Here is a 24,346-nt window from a genome sequence, read left to right on the forward strand (position 1 = left end):
CCCCCTGCCATGAGCTGTGCTGCTGCCAGTGCCCCGTGGAGCTGTAGGGCTGCTGAGCTGTGGGGCAGGGAGAGGAGCAGGAGGCTGCATGTGCAGCTGAGCCATTGCTGGGAAGCACAGGGCTCTGGGCTCCCTGCTGTCGAGGGCAGCCTAGAGGCCAGGGAGTTCCCCTGGAAGCTCTGTGGAAGTGGCTCAGGGTGTGCCCCTGGCCTGCCTCCAGAGGGTGATGGTAGGAGAATGTTTCCCTGTGCAGCTATTTATGAATTTCCAAGAAATGTGTTCTATGAAATATGGAGCTTCAGATGCTTTAGGTTTGCATTGCAGCCTCTGTTACATTTTGTGTCTCCATTTTGCAGACCTGCCTGGCTCCTGTGTTTCCACCAAGTTTTCTCTGGACATTCATTTGTGCATTTACCCACAAAGTCCTTTCCTGCTGTCCAGAAGAGCTCTTTCCTCCAAGCCCAGGAAGAAGCTGCTGCCTATCCAAAGAGCGTTTGAAGACAAGGATTTATGCATTAGCCTGTATAGTTCCAGATGTACATATGTTCTGATAGTTATCTGTAGGTTTCAATAAATATATTTTGATTGTATCTTAATAATTTTGTTGTTATATTTTTTATTGTGTATATTTTTGGTGGTATGTTTTGTTTTTTTATATTTTATAGTTTTATATTTTTTCCCATTGACATGCTAAGGATGGCCAGGTCCTTGAGACCTTGAGATGGGGAAGGGAGAGCCTCCCTTTTTTTTGGGTGTTTCTCTGGGAGGGCGGGGCCAGTGTGGGGAAGGAGGCCAAGGCCACGAGATTCGAAGCAGGTAAAGGAGCGTGGGGGGGCAGTTACTGGTACTCACCCCTTTTTGGCTCTGGAAGGAGGAAGGCAGCTGGAAAACCTCACCGCGCCATCCCAGTGCCAGATGCTGCCTCTTCTGGTGTTGGACCTCACACCCCTGCCAGGATGCTGTCCTGCTTCAGTTTGCTATCTCCAAGCATCCTGTTGGAGCACCGGGACCGACACTGCTCCAAGGATTCGTGAGCAGAGTCTCTCCTCCACCCTTCCCATCTGGGACACAGCTGCCATCACCCCCAGCTCTCCTGCAGCTGTGCAGGGATCCACACACCTGCCCTGTCCACTGGGAACCTGCCAGAGCTCACTGCCAATGGCGATGGTAACTGCACCAGGGGGGAAAAGAGCACACAACCAAAGGAACTGTGACTGGGTTCCTGTTAATTTCATAGTTATTGTTGTTTAGATTGGCCTTGTTGTATATTTAGTAGAGAACTGTTCTTCCTGTCCCCCTATCTTTCCCTGAGAACCTCTTGATTTCAAAATTATACTGACTCAGTGGGAAGGATTTTACTTTCTCCATTTCAAGGGAAGGTCCTGCTTTTTCCCTAGCACACACCTGTCCATTCAAACTAGGATACGGAGCATGAGGTGCAGGGCTGATGTGTGAAAGCAGGAGGATCTCCTCCAAAGTAACTTGTTTAATTGTCCATTTTATTACTTCTCTATTTACTCCACACTACTAAGGCAAGCCAAGCTTTGCTTGCAGGCAAAACAGGCATGGGATACACTAGGGTCCCTTGCAGGATCAGCAGGGCTGGCAGTGACAAAGCAGGCAATCTGCTCCATGGTGAGCCACTACACAGCCGCATCCCAATGTGGGTTTAAGTAGCATGGTATTATGGAGAACTCCTTTTCTGCATCAGATACCAAAAGAACGTCCACAGCTTCTGGTGGCAGTCAGCTGGAGCATTCCACAGGCAACACGAGCTCTCAAGGCACTCAGTGTTCTCTAGTGTCAGAGGCAGAGACACACTTGAGGAGAGTCCATGTCAGGGGTCAGCCTTCCCAAACTGAGCAATGGATGCTTCTGCCACTAACACTGACAGGAAATAAACAAACAAAATTTCTGTGCACACCAGGGCTACGTATGGATTAAATTATTTCTGTTTCACATCCTGGCCAGAACAACATCGTGGTCAGAATATCATTGTTCCTAGATTCTCTAACACTAAAAATATTGCTGGAGAGTTTTTGTCATTCCCATAGATTTGGTGACATCCAGACACACTTAACAATCCATTTGGGTCCAAGTTCCATATTGCAGACGATGTCTTTGGGCAGCCTGCAAGTGTCTCAGCAGAGAATGAAAAGGGATGACAATACTGACACGATTTCTCTTTGCTACTTGAAATTTAAAAGCTCCGCTCCAGCCCACACTGGCAAAATTGTCAGAAGAGGCAATTCTTCCCCACAAAATGCTTCATCTCACTCAAACAAGAAAGCCACAAGCCAACAGTCTTCTTTACGCCTCCACTGCTTTATTTGGCTATTTCTCTAATAGGAATTAGCTTCATTTATTCTTACTTTGTTTCCTGTGTTCCACGGGGCGCGCGGCGGCTCCTCCGTTGGGTTCGCGGAGGCAACGGCAGAACGGCCGCGCGCTCCGGCGGCTCCGCAGCAGCAGCAGCAGCAGCAGCAGCAGCAGCAGCGCCTGTCTCGATCGGTTTTCCGCTCGAGTTCCCGCTCGCCCTCCGTGCCCTTCTCCCTGTCAGACTCCCTGTGATCCCGTTCAGTCCCCTCCTTGTTGCGCCTCTCCCAGCCCGGCTCATGCCGTGCCCCGCAAGGCGGCCGTGGGCGAGCCGGCCCCCTGCCCGCCCCTGTCGGGCACGCCGCGGTGCCGCCTCCGCGGGGCTCAGTCCGTACCGCCTGTGGCACCTTTTGAAGAGCCTGTGGACGAGCTCCTCGCTGCGCTGGTGGCGGTGGTGGAGCAGCAGCGTCTCTTGGCTCCGCCTGGCGCGGGCCCTGGCGCTGGCCCGGCCCCGACCGAGGCCCCTCCCGCGGTTCCGCCCACAGCTGGCCCGCAGCCGCCCGGCTCCCGCCCCGCCGCCGGCGCATTCCCCCGAGCGAGCCTCGCCGCCCGGCAGTTCGGCCGCCGGCCCCGAGGCGCCGGAGCCCGGGGCGGCTCGGGAAGCAGTGGCGGCCGGGGCGGGCGGGTCCCCCGGGCAGAATGCCGAGAGCGCGGTGCCGTCCGCACGGGCGGAGAAGCCTCCCCTGGAGCAGCTGTACCGGGAGGGCCCGCTGCTGGGGAGCGGCGGCTTCGGCAGCGTTTACGCCGGGACCCGGCTCGCCGACGGCGTCCCGGTAAGAGACGGGGCCGGCTCGGAGCGGGGAGGTGGGGCGGCGAGCGGCGGGCGGCGAGCTGAGCCCTCCGCTCGCCTTGGCTTGCAGGTGGCCATCAAGCGAGTGTCCCGGGACCGCGTCTTGGAGTGGGCGCGGCTGGTGAGTGAGCGGGGCCAGCGGGAGCAGGCGGCGGGGCGTGGCGGGCGGGGTAAGGCCAGGCCCGGCCGGGTGGGAGCCGGGACGCTGCGATGGGAGCGAGCGTGGAGCGAGCGGGGGCCGCGCAGCGTCCCGGGCCATGGGCAATGGGAGCTGCGGTGGCGCCGGGCAGGGGGTGGCGAAGGCGAGCGCAGCATCGGCGCCGCTGACGGCATGGCGGCTCCCCCGCAGCACGACGGCGCCCTTGTGCCCCTGGAGCTGGTGCTGCTCTGGATGGCGTCGTGGCCCGGCTTCCGCGGCATCGTGCGGCTCCTGGACTGGTTCGAGCTGCCCGACGGCTTCGCGCTGGTCATGGAGCGTCCGGAGCGCTGTCAGGACCTCTGGCACCTGCTGCACGCGGGGGGGTTCCTGCCAGAGCCCGTGGCGCGGGCGCTGTTCCGGCAGGTGCTGGGGGCCGTGCGGCACTGCACCAGCCGCGGCGTCCTGCACCGCGACATCAAGGCCGAGAACGTGCTCGTTGACCTGGCCACCGGCGAGGCGAAGCTCATCGACTTTGGCTGCGGCACGATCCTGCAGGACACGTTCTACACCCAGATGGCCGGTGAGCCCAAAGCCGGGGCCCAGCCGGGCAGTGGAGCTTCTCCCCTGTGCTTCCCCAGGTGGAACACACAGGGAGGGAGGGAGGGGGAATGCTGCTTCAGCCGGCTGCAGCCAAGTTGCATTTTGGCAGGAGGTGGCTGGGAGGGAGCAATCAACATTGGCCTGATGAGCTGTGCCCGTGTGCCATAGGAACGCGGGAGTACTACCCACCGGAGTGGATCCTCTTTGGCCGCTACCATGGCCAGCCAGCCACCATCTGGTCCCTGGGCATCCTGCTCTATCAGCTGGTGTGCAGGCACCTTCCTTTCAAAAGCAGAGAGGACATCGTCCGGGGACAGCTCTTCTTCCCGCCCCGGGTGTCTCAAGGTGGGGATGGGCCTTCAAGGCACGGGAGCAAGAACGGCTTTGGGAGAGGGCAGGTGGCACATAAGTGTCCTGCTGTTGCAGCTGGGGAGGAGGTTTATCTCCTGGGCTGAGCTGGACGAGGTGGCAGGTGTACCTCTGCTGCTCTCTTCCAGAAGAGAGGATGGATGGGAAGCTGTGCGAACAGCTCTGAGCACTCTTAGTGTGCTGTGGGCACTGTGAAATCTGGGAGAGCATGGACAGGAGCTGACCAGCAGTTTCTGGTTTCTCTCTGCAGAGTGCCAGCACCTGATCAGGTGGTGCTTATCCATGGACCCTGCAGACAGGCCATCCTTGGATGACCTTTTAGAACATTCTTGGGTGCAGAAGCCCCACCTGGCCCAGGAGACAGCAGAGATCCATCCCTCTGCACAGTAGAATCCAGGATGCCCGCAAGCAGCAGCTGCTCGTGTCTCGTGGCTCTCAAAGAATTCCCCAGAGCATTTCCCAGTGGCCCTGGCATGGAGCAGAGAGCACAGCCAAGGAGGTGCTTCCTCAGGTCCCCGGCGATTTGTGGAGGGAGCGGCTCAGGGCTCCCCATCCTATTGGAGAAATTGTGGCACAGTGCAGTGAAGTTGCCACAGAGTGGAAAAGGGGAAACATCCCCCTGCAGCTCAATGGCCTCGTGATGTCCCCGCGAGCCAAGGCACATCTGGCGTGTTCTTCTGGAGATCAGCGCAGAGCTGGAGAACGCCGTCCTCGAGCTGGCCACTGGCAGGGCAAAGCTGATGGGCTTTGGTTGCAGCCCCTTCCTAGAGGACACGCTCTGCACCCTGACGAAATCAAGATGAGTCCCCAGGCGGTGCAGGGGTGGGGGGACGCTCGTGCCTCCAGGCATGGCAGGGCTCAGCCTGGCCACGTGCCGGTGGTTCCCCGTGGGGTGGCAGTGGACAATATTAATCTTTCTGCCAACTGCTCAGCTGCTTTTTGGTGGGGCAGGGGATGGATGTTGTGGAAGGGGAGCCGGCTCCTGGCCTCACTGACAGCTTCTTCCTGCCAGCATGGCACAGGCTGGGGTGGGGGCATCCGGCCTGACATAAGCGTCCATCCGTGTGGATGGGGAGCAGCAGAGGAGGACGGGTTCTTTAGCCATGGCCCAGCTGCTCTGCTTTGCAGGCCCTTGAGGAAGGGGTGGGCATACAGGTGGGAAAGGTAGGGTTTTTCCCCACCACTGGAGAGATTTTAGTATCATAAAGAGCGGTCAGACCTTCCCCAGTCCTGTGAAACGGTGACAACCTTTGGTGCTTTTTCTTGTTTCCAGGTATTGTTTTGAAATGACTTTCATGCAATTGTTCTTTGTTTTTTCCAGAAAGATTGCAGCTTGTGTCCAGACCAGATGGAGAAGCACCGGTACCGTCCCTGGAGTGCATCCCATGCAGGTGCTACCCGGGGAGGGTCCACGGTGTGGATGTCCCCTGCAAAAGGATGAGGACCTTGTGTGGGATCGGCTCCTCTCCTGGCAGCAGGTCTCCAGAGGTGGGTACCCGGTTCCACAGCTCGGGTGGCAGAAGGGCTTAGGGCAAACGGCAGCAGGCACACGAGAATGTCGCTCTTGCAGCTGCTGAGGAGGTTGTTGTGCCATGCTTGAGCAGAAGAGGTGGAGCGTGTCCTGCCATGCTGCTCTCCTCTAACAAGGAGGGAATGGGCTGGGAGGTTTGGGCTCTGAGCACAGCCAGCAGCCTGGCCTGAGTATAGGCTATGGTGGGACAGGGGGGACAGGAGCCTGCTGCCACTGACCGTGGCTTTCTGGTTTCTGTCCCCAGGCTACCAGCAGCTCATGCCATGGAAACGGCACCGCTCGACCTGCCAGTCTGGGAGGGCTGGACGGCAGCGGGTGTTCATTTGCTGCCAAAAATAAATCATTCTTGTTACTAACATCATCATCATCATCGGAGCATTTCTTTCATCCTTTTTTCAAGCTTTTGGCCTCCCTTCTTCCACCGAAATCTCTTTGCCTCTTTCCTCATCCACTTGGTGGAATTGGTGGGGGGGGTTTAAGTAACACAAAAAGTTCAGCAACAATTCCTGTTGCCAACCGCAGCAGTCTCTTCAAGAACCTGGAGTTGGTAGCCAGGCCCACATTTCACTTGGAAAGGGGAGTGGTTTGCAGGGACAAAGATGTCCCTCTGCTGCAAAAGCAGGGAGGAAATCAGAAGCAGCAAAATGCAATTTCAGCTCTACCCCCGCCCAAAGTTGTCTGCATCTTTGCCCTCCACTCCAAAATAGGCAGGCAAGGCTGGACTTGAACAAGGTTCAAGTCCTTCATGGTCCCTTGGCATTAAAGGGATCAAGTAAAACTCTCGTATGCAGTAATTGGAGTACAGCTACTGTAGGGATAAAGGAAATGTTGGGAGCTGGGACATCCTTCTTGTCTCCTTTGTCTCCCCAGGTGTTGTAGCCTGGATAGCTGTTAAGATGGTTGCAGGTAAAGGAGCAGCAAGGGCCTTTGTATGGGATCCACGGAGATGTTTATTTCAGCCACTGCGTGGATAGTCCAGGGTCAGAGGCAAAGACAAAGGGGAACGTCGGGGTGAGGGTCCAGGTTGAAGCAGATGGGTGTCCTGGGCAGGGGGAGCATCAGGGAGCACTTACCAGGGGACATGGGGGTGGCACAAAGGTGGGGTTAGGGCATGGGAGCCAACAGGGAAACAGGGTGGGAGTGACCGAAAAACTGAGAGACAGGGAGAGGGCAGGGGGCTGGCCCAGGGAACAGAACAGGGCTACATTGGCATGACAGAACAGGGCTTGCTATGAGAGAAGCCTCTCGTGTCTTCCTAACTAGGGAATGCCTTTTAGGGTCTCCACAGTGGGGTGTTTTGGGTTCAGTTTGAGTTTGGGTGGAGATACTGCTTTAGTGTAGTGGTTTTGGATTGTTAATTTGAATGTTTTTAGTTGTGAGATAGGATTAGGAGGAAGATAAAACAGGCTTAGCTTTAAATAATACAAAGACAAACTTTATTACCAGAAACTATAGGGGAAAAAAGAAGAAGAAAAATTAGAATAAAACTTCAGACTACTCTTCTTCTTTCCACACATTTGTTTTTTTTGCATTGACAGCATACAAAGAACAACTCAGTTAGTTTACCATTTCTAAAATAGTCATTTACTTGTTTCTTTCAGAGAGGAGATTCTTCAGCCTATAGAGATTTTTCATAAGAAACCATTTGTAAGTGGTCTTGCTGTTCTAGTGTTTAGCCGTCAGGGAGGATAGAGATCTGGTTATTATGTAATATTTTTTTTCTCAACTAACATTTTAATTCATAACTAATACTGAGGACCATATCAACTTATGAGGCACACTTAAAGGATTATAATAGTTGAAACAAAAGCTTACTCCACTTTTAAAAATAGAGGGTGTTTTTCTTCTTCTTCCCTAGGGAGAAGCAGGGGTTTTTTCACTATTTAAACCTAGGGCACTTACAGCAATTTTAACATTGGTTTATTTTAACACCAACGCTTCTTCTTACATCTAGAGTTAGAATCTTTAATCCACCCCATATTTTTTATGTGTTATAGGGAAACAACGGATTCTTTTCTATAGCATAAAAAAAAGGGAAGAATTTCAGTCTATGTCTTCCTTCCCTCAGCTGAGACTTGACTCTTCTCATACTTTGATTTTGGTGTTTTTTGTGCTGTTTTTGTACATATTATCATTTTGGTTCTCTGTTTTTTTTTCCACAGGACAGAGAATAAAGTATTTGTAAAGTCATATTTTGGGCAGTGAAAAAGTTAATATTTTGCCGGGGCAGGAGAGGGTTCTGTGATTGTTTTTAGGTGGGGCGGCCGGAGCTCTTTACCATAAGGAGCCTTCTAAGGCTGCGCCGGGGCCGGGCTGGGATTGTAGGGCCCGGCCAGAAAGCGGAGATGAGTTTTTTGGTTGTAAGGTTGTTTTTTGGCGTTTGCTGTATGTAGTGTTAGTGGTGGGCTGGTGGTTTTCCTTTTCCTTTGCCCAGCAGCCGAGGTTGGGGCCCTTGCCAGATCGGGGCCCAGCTGTCTCTCCCCCAGGCCGTGTGGGCGGTGAGGCAGGCCTTTTTTCCACCTTTATCTCTTACTGTTCACTTCCTCTTGCTGGAAACGGGATTGTTGGAACACTTTAGAGGAGACGGCTTATCCATAGTGTTCTGTTTTAAATTGTCTAAAACCGTGTGAGACAGATGGCTTCACATAGGAACATCCCCAGGGCTGCTGAGGGGAAGGCACCACTTTATTTGTTGTGAAGAGAAGTAATCAAAATCCGCAACCAACAAGCTGCAAGGCAGAACGGAGTGGGAATTACAGAAATAAAGGCCTTGAAAAGCAGCTTAGGAAAGCGGCTACTTCCTAGACAGTGCCAAACCCTCCGACCTGGCCTGGCCGGGCCCAGGGCTGGCTGCCCTTGGGAAGGGAAGGGAAAGGGATGGAGCTGGGGTGGGGGCTCTGTGGCCATGGAAACGAGAGAACCACGGGCCAGCGCGTCACAAAGGGGCAGCCCCGCAAGGGGCTGTGAAGGTTGTGGTTGACACGGACACAGTGGCAGGAGACACGTCTGGCTCTGCCTGTCTGTGCCGACTGCTGGCGATTGGAGTCACCCCACCTTGTTCTAGGGCTGGGGACCGGGCTCCTATCGCCGTCTGCTCCGAGACAGTTCCCAAATTCAACCCCAGGTACTTCTGCGAGACAGAAGCACGGGTTCAAAGATGGATTTTACTGGAAAAGGAAAGACCACGGAAGGAAAAGGTGAGGATAGAAAGGAGCTGAAAGGCCCGAGTCAAATGGAGACAAATTCCACCAGATTTCCGGGAAAATTGGTCCATGGTGGTCAGTTCTGGCTCTGTGTCAGAGTTGGTGGCTGTGAGCTACAGGTGATCTTGCCAGGACAGCCCTGGCATCACAACATTTTCTCATTAGCTTACTCATTATGTTTTGTCATTAGCGTCCTCTTCTTTTCACAGTAGCCAAATCACTCAAACTTTCAGTCAGGACAGGGACTGTGGCCACAGCTGACCACAAACTGGACACGGTCATGAGACGCAAGTTCTGTTCCTTTGTTTGCCACCAATGTCAGGTCTCACAACAGATAAATTTCCTGTTCTTCCTCTGCTTGCTAATTGGGTCTAACACTGAGAATGATATTAAGGTGCTATGAAAACGCCAGCAAGTCCTGCCTGCTTGCTGAGAGCTCTTTGTAGTTTGCAGAAACAGCAGTCACAGCTGTGTGGGTCTTTATTGGGTGTTCACAGAAGCCACACTAGAGAAGGAGTTTTTTTCCCCTCTTCCCATTGGAGCCATCCAACTTTCTGTTCAGCCATGGTAACTCAATAGTGTTCAGAGGAATAGTTCACAGGCTAGGTCCTTGAGAAATGAAACCTAAGAAATTTTCTCCAAAGTTCAAGAATCCTGCAAATGCCCCACCCATTAGACGTGTTTATGATAAAGATGGGACTTCACCTAAATGAGTTCATCCCTTGTGAGGCTGGCTCAGCCTCCCACAGAGGTAAGGTGGGAGCTGGGCCGCTCTCTGGTGGGAGGAAGGGTCTTGTGCCAGCCTGGAGAGCCTGTGCACATTGCCAGGGAGCAGTTGTGCCCTGCAGGTGCCCCCTGCCATGAGCTGTGCTGCTGCCAGTGCCCCGTGGAGCTGTAGGGCTGCTGAGCTGTGGGGCAGGGAGAGGAGCAGGAGGCTGCATGTGCAGCTGAGCCATTGCTGGGAAGCACAGGGCTCTGGGCTCCCTGCTGTCCCAGAGCAGCCTAGAGGCCAGGAAGTTCCCCTGGGAGCTCTGTGGAAGTGGCTCAGGGTGTGATCCTGTGGCCTGCCTCAGGTGGCTGCTGTCAGGTGCATGTTTCCCTGTGCAGCTAGTTTCCAGGAAAGTTTCCAGGAAATGTCTTCTATGAAATATGGAGCTTCAGATGCTTTAGGTTTGCATTGCAGCCTCTGTTACAGTTTTATATCTCTACTTTCCAGGCCTGACTGGCTACCCTCTTGCCAAGAAGTTTTCCCTGGCAAATCCTTCTATGCTCCTTCCCTCCAAGCCATTGCCTCCCATCCAGAAGGACTCTCCTTCCACCAAGCCAAGCACGGTGTCCAGAGGAGAGCACGGGACTGGGAAAAACGGCACCGGCTGCGAGGATAAAATTAGAAATAACAGGGAGCTGAGTTCAGAAGGAAAAGAACAGATGGTAAGGAGACCGAGCTAAGTCCTGTGTGATAGATTTTCACTTTCTGCACTGTAAGCAGAGCTCAGAGAGCTTTTCCTGTGGTGTGAGCACATGGAACCAGCTGGGCCAAGGAAGAGCTCAGCTGGACACTGCACTTCTGGGAAGTGTCTGAGAACACGCTGCCTTTGCAATGGGTGTGTAGTGCAAACTTCACATCCTCAGCATGCATCAATGGCAGGAGAAGTCTTTGAATGGTTTCTGGGCTCTGTCATAATTCCTTGTCTGACTTATGACTGAGAAAAGCCCAAGAATCAGGCCAAGCTGCTTATGCTGTCCAATCTGGCCAAGCAAGCATGTTAGATTTTATAACCTACATGTATTTTTGAACCATGGCTGTGTCAGGGATATGTATTCCATCAGCTGTGTCTGCTTGCTAAGGAAAAAAGTAGTTTGCTGGAACAGGCAGTGCTACAAAGTCAGTTCCAGGTGGTCTCAGCTTTTGAGTTGTACAGCCATGGCCTTGTACACAGTTGTCTCTGATGCTATTTCTAGATTTCGTCAGCTTCTGGGCAGCTGTGTGCTCTGGCATGGCTTTGTCCAGAGGGAAGGGATGGGAGGTGGCCATGGGGAGAGCAGCTCAAAGCCCAGGCACACAATTTCCTTTGCAGCAGGGCCAGCACCTGCAGTTGTTTTGGGTTTACCATGGGGTGCAGGAGGAGGCAAATGAGCAACAGCATTGGCAAACAGAATGTCCAATCAAAGGCTGATGTACTTGATTCCAGCCTTGCTGAGGAAGGGCCCAATGTATTCCTGACAGGATCTAATCCTTCCACTGCAGTTCAAACAGGTCCTGATTTGGCCCTTTAGTTGTGCCAGAAATGATGGGATACTGAGGAAGGGCGTTCATCTGTCTCCACTGCCTCCACCTCCCTTCCTGGCCATGGCATGGGGGCCCTGGAGAAATTTGGGCAGGCAGAGACCTTCCAGAGAGCAGCAGGGCAGGGAGCTCTGCTGAACTTCCTAAATGCCAGTGAGCCTGAGATGATGGAGGTGTGGGAGCTGGAGAGCACGGAGCATCGCGAGAGCTCAGCAGCTTCTGGGCTGAAAGGCTGCTGGGCAACTGTAAGAGGGAAGGGCAGCAGCAGAAGAATTGAGGGGCTTGAGAAAAGCAGGTTCTGACATCCTGCAGAATGGCTTTGTGGGGACTTGGCTGGAGATCAGCACTGGCTGTGAGGTGCCTAAGAGGCAGGGAGAGAACAGTGATCTGAACCTGTTCCCATACCATCCAAAAGGCCAGTGGAGGCCGTGGCACCGCAGAACAACTTGATACCAAACATGTGGATTCCAGCTGGGATCATAGCCACACTTGCAGTGAACTGAGCCCAAGGAGAGAGTTGGCAAGTCTAGGGCATGAGCACGCCCTCACCACTTGCCTTTTCATTCCCCATGCTAGGCCAAGCTACTCCAGCAGTTTGACTGGTCTTTCCCTGCCAGGTCCCACTTTAAAGCATGGCTAAATGTCTTCAGCCATCAGTGAGGAAGGGCTGAATGCTTCATCTGAGCACTTTGTACCACTCTTTCCAGGCATCCTTGCTGTATCCCAGAGGTGGGGATATGAAGAAGGGGTCATTGGGACTGCCTTTGGTCCCCCCTATACCCAAGGCAGTCAGTCCCCGTGTTGGCAGTGCTGCAGGGTCTCTGCGCAGCTCTGTGCAGCTGGATGTCCAAGAGTCCCAGGAGATGAGGTAAGCCAAGGTGTCTGCTGCTCCACTCTGCTGTTCAGCTCCCTCTTGCCATCTTGTGAGGTTCCTTTGCACAGTCAGCTCTCTCCCATGTATTTAGGCAAACCTCTGTGTATTCACCATTTGGCCCATCCGTGATGATCCAGCTCCATGTCAAACCCCACACCATGTGTCCCAAGAGCAGAGGTGGTGGTGGTGGGGAAGAGGAGGCAGGGCTTAAAAGCATCTGAAGATGGGTCCTCTGCTGGGCTTGGTATTGATTCCCTCTGTAATGTTTGTGGTGTCATTTGGGAGCTGTATTGCACAGCTCTGGATCCTGCAGATCTTTGAATACTGTGATCCTTGACTGGCAACTTCAGCCCTGGAAAACTCTGTTTGGCCAAATATTGGATGCTGGAGGGGTGTCTCTGTCTTTACGTGCTGCTTCTGTAAATGTCAGGCATAATTTCTCTGTGCCTGGGACGACACTGTGAAATGAGAACCCAGCTATATTTTCCGGGTATAGATGTAAAATCCTATCAATGTTTAATATTTAGGTCTGGGATTAAAACAGAGAGGGCAAGGAGGTAGAGAAGAGCTATAGTACTGTACCTGATGGGAAGATATTGGCTTGAATATATATGAGAAAATGTAGCTGTCAATGTAGCTTATCTGAAGGACAGCAATAATGAAGGAGTCACAAAAATGTCATTCCAACTGGAAAGCTTTGGTAGTGCATTGAAAGTGCAATGTGAATACCCTTGCCTAGCAGTTGAGTTGGTAAAAGGCTTTTCCTTCTTGAGACAGCCATGAGGTGGAATATCCTTCTCAGGATACTGCCGTGTTCGGACCACATGTAGCACGAGACTGGTACCAGTGAAAGCCACAAGCAGGCAAAGTCAAGCTTTGTCAGCAGAACCAAAGTAGCTGCCCTCCATGCAGACTCGTGTCTCAGCTTAGCAGCTCCTGCTGCTTGAGGGAGGCTGTAGGAGCCCCTTGGCTCCAAAAGGAAAGTCAGCAGAATTGGGGAGTTATGGTGCAAGTTGAGGAATGACTGCTGAGTTTCAGCTGGAGCTTGGCCAGCTCTGCCTGGCTGCAGCAACTGAATGCTTAAGGACAATTAATGAGCTTTGCATCTTGTTGGCTTGATGTGTTGCATTTTCTTCTTCATCAGAGGCACCAAGCAAGGAAGGATTGCTACACCTGTTCCTTCCCTTCTCTTTCTCCCTCCTCATATGTTCTTGTGTTTTCCATTTTCTCAAGGCCACGATCAAGCAGCAGCATCAGAGTGAAGAAGTCTGAACATGCAGGTAGGTACAGGGCATGTCTGTCTTAAAATTACTACTAGAACCTTGAATTAGAGGTGATATTTTGAAAGCTTTGTTAAAAATCATTCTTTTAAAAATTTCTTTAAACTGATTTGAATTATTTGATGGGCTCAGTGGACTATCCCAGAGCCCAGTCACTGGGAGTGTGCTGCAGTGGTGTAGTGAAAATTCCTGTATTGTGAATCTTGAGTGGCAAGAGCTGGATTGGGACCTTGGGGCCCTGGAAGTGCAGTGCAGGAAAAGTCCATCCAGCACACGCCTTTTATCTCCATGCAGTCTTTCTCATGTCAGAATTAGCAGAGAAGAAGAAGGCATTTATCAGGAAATTAGAAATCCTCTCAATCCATCCTCCTGCCCTTGAAGGAGATAACATTTCCTTGAGGCAGATTCTGAACTGAAACCTTTGACATCTGAAAGAGAGTCATGGACTATCAAAGCCATTGCCTGGTTTTGCTCTGGGAGAAAGAGGGGAAACCTTCTGTGAGAGAAAGTCCTTTTGAATTTTCCAGTTATGGAGATGGAAACTTCCAAAGGGATGCAGCCTATGCAGGGTCTGAGTTTGTCGTCCTATGACAGCACAAGCCCAGAGCCACCTGTGGAATGTTCACAATGACAAATCTCTTGCCCCACTGCCTCTGCCTGTGTCAGTGTTGCAGGCTGAGGCTGGGGGAGGAGATGCCTTCTGCCTTGTCCCTCTGTCCCTGCCTTGCCTGATCCCTGACAAGTAGAATTGTGCCAGACAAACTGCGGTCTCTGGTGCATCTGTGCCAGCCAATGCCTTTGAGTTGAAAGCCTCCATCAATGCCTGTTGTTGTTGTTCCTTTGCCATTTTGGAGCATGTCACGATAGGAGAGATGAAATTTGAAGACATAATTAGCTGATGAAGAAAGCAGATGAGATTTCCAGGTCCCTTTGCTCTGGGTTATTTCTGAGAAATCCTGGGTTTTGCCCCTTTGGAATGACTCCTTAATTGGTGATATGCAGCTGGAATGCTTAATGCAGCTAGGGAGAAGTATTGCTCAGTAAGTAAGGTGATGTTTTTGCTGGATTCATTTTGGACTAGAAATGTGCAATTTCATGAAATATTACCTGTTGTGCTTTCATAAATTGACCTGTACATTCTCTATGGATAAATAAAAGATTCGTTTAAGGATGTTCTTCTTTTTATGATCTGCCGTCTTCCATTTCCATCAAGGAAAGTTTGAATTGCTTTTAACTGCCATGATGAGAAATGTTTTGATGCAGGTCTTGTTTATACTGGATTTGGGTGTGTCTGCAGGAAAGAAAGCAGGGAATAAAACCCACGGGACAAGTATTTGAGCAGAAGTGGAACGTTTGAAAGCTAATTTGTTCCCTAAAGATTTGGGCTCCTTGAATACTGAGGATATGTAATGGGGAGCGCAAAGCTTCCTTTACTTGTAACATGGGGTGCCATTGTTCTTGTACCATCACTTCCTTTGTTGTAAAGCAAAATAAAAGCAACCAAGAAAACCCAACCCAGAACCGAGTGGGACTTAGAGAAACAAAGGCCCTGAAAACTAGCATCTGAAAACAACTACTTCCTAGGTGTAATTGTCAAATACTTGTGATCACTGTGGTTTGCCAACTGTTTGGAAGGAAAGGGATCCCAAAGTACTTGATGGGCAATGAGTAATACATAAGGAAAGGAGTAGAAGCTCTCTCTCCTGGCTTGCCAGCTCCATACCGTTCAGAGGAATTACAGTGATGGTAGTTTCATGGAAAAAACATCAACAACAACAAAAAACCACAAAGTGATTTTCTGATTAATTCAAAACTCCCGTGTATTCCTCATCAATTAGATGATTGTTTGTAAAGGTGGGAGTTCACCTAACTCACTTTTTCCCTCGTGAGCCTGGCTCAGCCTCCCGCAGAGGTAAGGTGGGAGCTGGGCCACTCTCTGGTGGGAGGAAGGGTCTTGTGCCAGCCTGGAGAGCCTGTGCACATTGCCAGGGAGCAGTTGTGCCCTGCAGGTGCCCCCTGCCATGAGCTGTGCTGCTGCCAGTGCCCCGTGGAGCTGTGGGGCTGCTGAGCTGTGGGGCAGGGAGAGGAGCAGGAGGCTGCATGTGCAGCTGAGCCATTGCTGGGAAGCACAGGGCTCTGGGCTCCCTGCTGTCCCAGGGCAGCCCAGCGGCCAGGGAGTTCCCCTGGGAGATCTGTGGAAGTGGCTCAGGGTATCCTGTGGCCTGCCTCAGGTGGCTGCTGTCAGGTGCATGTTTCCCTGTGCAGCAAGTTTCCAGGAAAGTTTCCAGGAAATGTGTCCCATGAAACATGGAGCTTCTGATGTTTTAGGTTTACATTGCAGCCTCTGTTACATTTTGTTTTCCCACTTTGCAGGCCTGAGTGGTGACTTTATTGCCGAGAATCTTTCTGGGTCACCTCCCTCTATGCTCCTTCCCTCCAAGCCGTTGCCTCCCATCCGGAAGGGCTCTCCTTCCTGCAAGCCAATCATAATGTGCAACGGAGAGGAAGAGAAAGGGAAAGATGGCACTGGCTACAAAGATATCAGTAGAAACAGCCCGGAGCTGAGGTCAGAGGGAAAAGGGGGTGAGGTAAGGATACCAAGCTAAGTCCTGTGTGATAGATTTTCAGTTTCTGCACTGTAGTGATTCCTAGAGAGGCTGATCTGGAAGAGAGACCACGCATAGTTAAAGGAATACAGTAGGTGATAATTAAGAGGCCTTAAAAGGATACACCTTGGGCAGTACAAGAGCCTGGCCCGGGCTACACCCAGGAGGGATCCAAGATGGATCCCGCTCATGAATTTTTACACTTTTATAACCTTTGGTCAACTTATATAGTAGGGGTTAATTGTCCAGTTACAGCTTCAGGTCACCAAGTCCCATCCTTCTGGTCCACTCCCGGTGCTTTCCCATTGTTTATGATTTTTGGGTAATGGTTGTCCTTGATTCTTAAGCTGGAAAAAGATTGCTGTGTCTAACTGCCCTGAGAAGAGAACCTACCAACACTTAATACGAAGTTCAGAGTCCCACACCAAGTCAGCACAGAATCTGAGGAAAGTGAAAGCTAAAACTTAAAGCATCAACAGGAGGGAGTCTGAGAGCTTTTCCTGTGGGCTAAGCCCATGGAGGCAGCTCAGCCAAGGAAGAGCTCAGCTGGACACTGCACTTCAGGCTGTCTTTGCAATGAGTGTGTAGTGCAGACTTCACAATCCTCAGCATGTACCAATAGCAGGAGAGGTCTTTGAATGGTTTCTGGGTTCTGTCATGGCTTTTCCTCTGTCATATGGCTGAGAAAACACCAAAAGCAAGTCAGGGCAGCAAAAGTTGCCCAAAAGGGAAACCATCCTTCTGCATTTAGTAACGTAAGGGTAACTTTGAACCATGTCTAAGCCTTGGTGTTTTTATTCTGTCAACTCTGGCTGGCTGGGAAGGAAGAAGTTGTTTGCTAGAACAGGCAGTGCTACAAAGTCAGTTCCAGGTGGTCTCAGCTTTTGAGTTGTACAGCCATGGCCTTCTACACAGTTGTCTCTGATGCTATTTCTAGATTTCGTCAGCTTCTGGGCAGCTGTGTGCTCTGGCATGGCTTTGTCCAGAGAGAAGGGATGGGAGGTGGCCATGGGGAGAGCAGCTCAAAGCCCAGGCACACGATTGCCTTTGCAGCAGGGCCAGCACCTGCAGTTGTTTTGGGTTTGCCATGGGGTGCAGGAGGAGGCAAATGAGCAACAGCATTGGCAAACAGAATGTCCAATCAAAGGCTGATGTACTTGATTCCAGCCTTGCTGAGGAAGGGCCCAATGTATTCCTGACAGGATCTAATCCTTCCACTGCAGTTCAAACAGGTCCTGATTTGGTCCTTTAGTTGTTCCAGAAATGATGGGATACTGAGGAAGGGCGTTCATCTGTCTCCACTGCCTCCACCTCCCTTCCTGGCCATGGCATGGGGGCCCTGGAGAAATTTGGGCAGGCAGAGACCTTCCAGAGAGCAGCAGGGCAGGGAGCTCTGCTGAACTTCCTAAATGCCAGTGAGCCTGAGATGATGGAGGTGTGGGAGCTGGAGAGCACGGAGCATCGCGAGAGCTCAGCAGCTTCTGGGCTGAAAGGCTGCTGGGCAACTGTAAGAGGGAAGGGCAGCAGCAGAAGAATTGAGGGGCTTGAGAAAAGCAGGTTCTGACATCCTGCAGAATGGCTTTGTGGGGACTTGGCTGGAGATCAGCACTGGCTGTGAGGTGCCTAAGAGGCAGGGAGAGAACAGTGATCTGAACCTGTTCCCATACCATCCCAAAGGCCAGTAGAGGCCGTGGCACTGCAGAACATGGTGATACCAAACATGTGGATTCCAGCTGGGATCATAGCCACACTTGCAGTGAACTGAGCCCAAGGAGAGAGTTGGCAAGTCTAGGGCATGAGCACGCCCTCGCCACTTGCCTTTTCATTCCCCATGCTAGGCCAAGCTACTCCAGCAGTTTGACTGGTCTTTTCCTGCCAGGTCCCAGTTAAAAGCATGGCTAAATGTCTTCAGCCATCAGTGAGGAAGGGCTGAATGCTTCATCTGAGCACTCTGTACCACTCTTTCCAGGCATCCTTGCTGTATCCCAGAGGTGGGGATATGAAGAAGGGGTCATTGGGACTGCCTTTGATCCCCCCTATACCCAAGGCAGTCAGTCCCAGTGTTGGCAGTGCTGCAGGGTCTCTGCTCAGCTCTGTGCAGCTGGATGTCCAAGAGTCCCAGGAGATGAGGTAAGCCAAGGTGTCTGCTGCTCCACTCTGCTGTTCAGCTCCCTCTTGCCATCTTGTGAGGTTCCTTTGCACAGTCAGCTGTCTCCCATGTATTTAGGCAAACCTCTGTGTATTCACCATTTGGCCCATTCGTGATGATCCAGCTCCATGTCAAACCCCACACCATGTGTCCCAAGAGCAGAGGTGGTGGTGGTGGGGAAGAGGAGGCAGGGCTTAAAAGCATCTGAAGATGGGTCCTCTGCTGGGCTTGGTATTGATTCCCTCTGTAATGTTTGTGGTGTCATTTGGGAGCTGTATTGCATGCCTCTGGATCCTGCAGATCTTTGAATACTGTGATCCTTGACTGGCAACTTCAGCACCGGAAAACTCTGTTTGGCCAAATATTGGATGCTGGAGGGGTGTCTCTGTCTTTACGTGCTGCTTCTGTAAATGTCAGGCATAATTTCTCTGTGCCTGGGACGACACTGTGAATTGAGAACCCAGCTATATTTTCTGGGTATAGATGTAAAATCCTATCAATGTTTAATATTTAGGTCTGGGATTAAAACAGAGAGGGCAAGGAGGTAGAGAAGAGCTATAGTACTGTACCTGATGGGAAGATATTGGCTTGTATATATGTGAGAAAATGTAGCTGTCAATGTAGCTTATCTGAAGGACAGCAATAATGAAGGAGTCACAAAAATGTCATTCCAACTGGAAAGCTTTGGTAGTGCATTGAAAGTGCAATGTGAATACCCTTGCCTAGCAGTTGAGTTGGAAAAAGGCTTTTCCTTCTTGAGACAGCCATGAGGTGGAATATCCTTCTCAGGATACTGCCGTGTTCGGACCACATGTAGCACGAGACTGGTACCAGTGAAAGCCACAAGCAGGCAAAGTCAAGCTTTGTCAGCAGAACCAAAGTAGCTGCCCTCCATGCAGACTTGTGTCTCAGCTTAGCAGCTCCTGCTGCTTGAGGGAGGCTGTAGGAGCCCCTTGGCTCCAAAAGGAAAGTCAGCTGAACTGGGGAGTTATGATGCAAGTTGAGGAATGACTGCTGAGTTTCAGCTGGAGCTTGGCCAGCTCTGCCTGGCTGCAGCAACTGAATGCTTAAGGACAATTAATGAGCTTTGCATCTTGTTGGCTTGATGTGTTGCATTTTCTCCTTCATCAGAGGGACCAAGCAAGGAAGGATTGCTACACCTGTTCCTTCCCTTCTCTTTCTCCCTCCTCATATGTTCTTGTGTTTTCCATTTTCTCCAGGCCACGATCAAGCAGCAGCATCAAAGAGAAGAAGTCTGAACATGCATGTAGGTACAGGGCATGTCTGTCTTAAAATGGCTATTGGAATCTAGACTCGGAGGTGACCTTTTGAAAGGTTTATTAAACACCATTCCTTTCAGAATTTCTTTAAATTTGTTTCACTCCTTGATGGGCTCAGTGGACTCTCCTGGAGTGCAGTCACTGGGAGTGTGCTGTAGTGGTGCAGTGAGAATTCCTGCATTGTGAATTCTTGAGTGGGAGGAGCTGCAGTGGGACCTTGGGATCCTGGAAGTGCAGTGCAGGAAACAGAAGCATTCGTCTCCATCCTTCACATGCCTTTTATCTCCATGCAGTGTTTCTCATGTCACAATTTGTAGAAAAAAATTATGCATTTTTCTGGAAATTAGAAATATTCCCACTCATTTCTCTTGCCCAGTAAAGTGAAAAAACCTGTCCTTGGGGCAGATATTCAGCTGAAACCTTTCAGATCCATAGGAGATTGATGGTCATGACCTGATTTTGCTTTGGGGGAAATATGGAAACGTCCTGCTATAGAAATTCCTTTTGAAATTGCAATCATGGTCATGGAAACTTCCAAATGGATGCAGCCTATGCAGGGTCTGAGTTTGTCATCCTATGACAGCACAAGCCCAAAGCCACCTATGGCAAGTTCATCATGACAAATCTCTTCCCTGACTCTCTCTGCCTGTGTCAGTGTTGCAGGCTGAGGCTGGGGGAGGAGATGCCTTCTGCCTTGTCCCCCTGTCCCTGCCTTGCCTGATCCCTGACAAGTAGAATTGTGCCAGACAAAATGCGGTCTCTGGTGCGTCTGTGCCAGCCAATGCCTTTGAGTTGAAAGCCTCCATCAAAGCCTGTTGTTGTTGTTCCTTTGCCATCACTGGGCAGGTAATGATAGGAGAGATGAAATTTGAAGAAAGACTTTTGCTGATACAGAAAAAGGGATCAGATGCCAGGTCCCTTTGCGTAGGGTTAGTTCTGCCAAATCCTGGGTAGTGCCCCTTTGGAATGACTCCTTTGTTGGTGATATGCAGCTGGAATGCTTAATGCAGCTAGGGAGAAGTATTGCTCAGTAAGTAAGGTGACAGTTTTGTTGGATTTACTCTGGACTAGAAACGAGCTATGTCATTAAACCTTACCTGCCTTTCTTTTATAACTCAGTAGAACATTCTACAGGAGAAATCAACCCAGTTTAAAGAATGTTATTCCACTCTTATTGCTTGGCTGCTACATGATTTTACCCCATGTTTAGCCACGTAAAAATGATTAGTTGCCTTATATCTAACAGCTCTGTTGAAGAGTATTTCAGAATGTCCTGCCCTCTGCTATTTCCATTTTGAAAACCTTCAGTTGTCAGTGTCAGCCATGATCAGAAATGTTTTGAGGCAGGTCATGTTTATGTTGGGCTTAGGTATCTGTGCAGGAAAGAAAGCAAGGAATAAACCGATCAAAGAGTGAAGTAGAGCAAAAGAGAAACTTCTGGATGACCACTTTATTCCCTATAACTATGGGCTTGCAGAATACTGGGGACGTGTAATTGGGAAAGCAAAGCCCTTTTTGCATGTAACATGTAGTGATCTTGATTGTGTACCACCACTTCCTTTGTTACAAAGAGGAATTAAAAAGATCCCCAGAATAAAAAACCCAGCCTAGAACTGATTGGGAGTTACAGAAACAATAACCTGAAATCTACTTTTGAAAACAATCGCTTCCTAGATAGTGTCAAATTCTAGAGACTACTGTGAGTTTCCAACTCTTTGGAAGGAAAGGAATCCTGTAGTAGTGTGGAGACAACGAGCAGCACATCAAGTCATAGAACCCATCTCTCCTGGCTTGCCAGATCCACATTGTTCAGAGAAATTCAAGTTAGTTAGACATTAGTTTCATGAAAAATAAAAAAAACAACTAATCATGTCAGTAGCTGAAGTGCTCTTTGAATTCCCCACTCTTTAGATGGGTTGATTGTAAAGGAGTGAGTTCAATTAACTCGCTTCTTCTCTTGTACCTGTCTACAGCTTCTTCTGAGTCTACAACAGAAACGCAGAGAATGAAGGCAAAGAGCTCTTGGTGTGTGATAGGACCTGGGATGCCTCTGTTCCCAAGGAAACTCGCTGACGTGTTTGGCATGCAGACCTATGTGCGGAACCCCGGCGTTGGGAATGGAGGTGTGGGCTCCCGGCCGGCTCAGGGGGCCTTGGCCCAGGAGCCCCGGCAGAGGCAGCTGAGCAGCGCTGTCCCCAGGGTCACTGCCAGGGAGGAGGACAAGGGGACGGACCAGCATGGCTCAGCTTCCCACAGAGGTAAGGTGGGAGCTGGGCCGCTCTCTGGTGGGAGGAAGGGTCTTGTGCCAGCCTGGAGAGCCTGTGCACATTGCCAGGGAGCAGTTGTGCCCTGCAGGTGCCCCCTGCCATGAGCTGTGCTGCTGCCAGTGCCCCGTGGAGCTGTAGGGCTGCTGAGCTGTGGGGCAGGGAGAGGAGCAGGAGGCTGCATGTGTAGCTGAGCCATTGCTGGGAAGCACAGGGCTCTGGGCTCCCTGCTGTCAAAGACTGAAAAAGTGTCTGAATTTTATCAGCTGTGTTGGAGAGTGTTGCAGAATGAGTTACATTGTTCTTACTTGCATTCAGAAAAATCAGCGTTCTGTCAGGCTGGCCTGAAAGTGCCAGAGCCCATACAGTTTAGACAGAAAATTCTTTGGGGAAAATGAATAATCTAGTGTCAAGGGCACAATTTTCATTAGGGTACCCCTCCTGTAATCCTAAGTTTTTCTTTATTGTCCACTGAAATATTCCAACAAAGTGAAGAAAAAGTTGATCTGAATGTATACAGGTATTAGAACCCAGGACTACTTTTAGGAACCAGAAAGAAGATGTTTACTAAAATCAGCATAAGGGCAGATAAGAATCTCTGTCAAGAGCAATCTCCATCTCTGCCCTTCTCTATCAAACACAGAGGCTCTCCAGCAACCAGGGGCTGAGGCAGCAGGTTTCAGTCTGCTGGCCCACAGAGTAATGTCATGTCTCCTTCCAGGAGCCCATCCACTGGGAGAGGGTCTAGGCATATGTAGCTTGCTGCTCTCATGCACCATCTCTGTGCCCTGTTAGAGCTCTGTAATCTGGAACCTGTCTTGCCTGTTGCCAAGCATGACATTTTTGGGCAATTGAAGTGTGCCAGAGATTTACAGGAACCTTTGCTTCCAGTACCAGGCCTCCCACTGAGCCAGCTCAAGGAGATGGATCATCCCACCAGTCCTGGTCTAACAAGTGACAGAGACCTGAGAGAGGGCTTTGGAAAGGTAAGGGATAAGAACAGGGATGAGCAGACTTCCATTCCAGTGGCTGTTTAGTGCTTGGCCCAAAATGCCTCTGAAAACCATGATCCTCCACTCTTGGGGGTTGGGGATTGTCTTGGGAATATATTTGACGGCTACTGAGCAATTGCTTGGCTGTTTCCAGAGGTGCCAAAGTCAGTGCTTTGGGGATGGTGCCAAGGACATGCCTGAGGCATTCTTTATGTGCAAAGAGCACTTTAGAGAAGTTCTGATTGGCAGAGCAAACTGCAAACCAGTGAATGTGGGCAAAGGGCACCCTCAGAAGCAGAGAAGCAAAGATGCTAACGTTGAGTATAAGCAAGGCTGCAAAATAAAACGGGACAGTTTGATGTCTCCTGGTTACCTTTCTGGCTGTATCTCACAGCCCTCTCATTCTCACATTTTCTGCTCCTTAATATCCATGTTCCTCCAAATTGTTTTCACATGACTCCCTCCTCCTTTTGGTCTCCCGGTCTCAGAGACCAAGTCGTTGAGAGTCTTCCAGAGCTGAGTCCTTCAGAAGCCAGGAAGTGACAAACAGCTGCACTTCCTGGCCATGAGTGTTAAGCATCAGCTAATTACCCGTCCTTGCTGCATATTGCACATGGCTTTTATTCTCCTGCCCTGGCCTGTAGGAACTGAACTGCATGCTCATTGCTCATGTGAGCTCTTCCTTTGTCTTGGAGCATTCCTATGACTTTCATGCTTCAAGCAGGGCTTCCTGTCACAGGTTGCAGTTGGAGCAGAGTAAAGCTGTGGAACTAAAGTGTTCCACCTCACTGTGTGTAATTACCAAGGTGAGGATGGGAGACATTCTCCTGAAACTATTGGAATGGATATGGAGCTGGATTAATGTCTGTAGCACTGTGTGGACTCCGCTCCCAGTGAGAGGTTGTGCCTGGTCTGTGTGTGTCTCTGCTTACAGTCTGTGATGTATTTCCATTGCAACCAGATCCGTGCTGCATTGTGCATGTTGGCTGAGAAGAACTTAGAACCAAAGGATGTGGAGCTTTTTGAGAATGAGATGAAGAAGAGGAATGAAATTTTATCATCCTTAAAGCTGCCTCCACTGAGAGTTGAGCCCAGGGATGCAGCTGAAGCAAGTAAGTGGTGTCTACACTGCTGGTCCTTTTTGAGCTCTTCCTTACCCTCTGCACAGTGTTGCAATCAGACTGGGGGGCTGTTGCACTTGCATCTGAGTGGAAACCTGCATAGGAATGATTTCCATTTTGCAGAGAAAAACACAGAGGCATTAATTGTCTTGCCCATGGCCTCACTTAGTAACAGAGTATCAGCTTCCCACCTTCACCTCTAAAATCTTTCAGAGTAGAAAATTCAGTCTTGGAAAGTCGCCTGCCCTTCAGACTCTGTTCTGAAGAGCAGCTTCCAGGCAATGTGAATGCAGAAGAATGCTTTTCCACCAAGGTGCAACCTGGAAGAAACCAAATTCAGCACCTTCTGATGAAAAGACCAGAGATCCTTCTCGAGCCACTCCCCTCCAAGGAGCTGGCACTGTAGAGCTGTGCTGAAGCCCTGAGGCAGTGCTTCTGTTGTAGCCCCAGGAGCAAGCAGCATTCCCCAGTGAATCCCGGCTGAG

General features: G+C 50.6%; 2 protein-coding genes across 2 annotated transcripts in view; both read left to right on the forward strand.

Moving 5' to 3' along the window:
* Positions 1-16,523, forward strand: part of LOC134042014 (serine/threonine-protein kinase pim-1-like) — a 38,388-nt gene extending 21,865 nt beyond the window's left edge. Inside the window, exons 3-10 of the mRNA XM_062489088.1 lie at positions 3,015-3,149; positions 3,237-3,287; positions 3,516-3,885; positions 4,074-4,250; positions 4,525-4,643; positions 9,199-9,295; positions 15,823-16,015; positions 16,403-16,523. Of these exons, the coding sequence (XP_062345072.1) occupies positions 3,015-3,149; positions 3,237-3,287; positions 3,516-3,885; positions 4,074-4,250; positions 4,525-4,643; positions 9,199-9,295; positions 15,823-16,015; positions 16,403-16,523 (1,263 nt within the window). The remainder of the gene's footprint in view (positions 1-3,014; positions 3,150-3,236; positions 3,288-3,515; positions 3,886-4,073; positions 4,251-4,524; positions 4,644-9,198; positions 9,296-15,822; positions 16,016-16,402) is intronic.
* A 5,005-nt stretch (positions 16,524-21,528) lies between these two features.
* LOC134042015 (serine/threonine-protein kinase pim-1-like) overlaps positions 21,529-24,346 on the forward strand; it is a 34,621-nt gene continuing 31,803 nt past the window's right edge. Inside the window, exon 1 of the mRNA XM_062489089.1 lies at positions 21,529-21,607. Coding sequence (XP_062345073.1) covers positions 21,529-21,607 — 79 coding nt within the window. The remainder of the gene's footprint in view (positions 21,608-24,346) is intronic.

Source organism: Cinclus cinclus, chromosome 3, assembly GCF_963662255.1.
Source record: "Cinclus cinclus chromosome 3, bCinCin1.1, whole genome shotgun sequence".
In the NCBI taxonomy this organism is placed as follows: domain Eukaryota; kingdom Metazoa; phylum Chordata; class Aves; order Passeriformes; family Cinclidae; genus Cinclus; species Cinclus cinclus.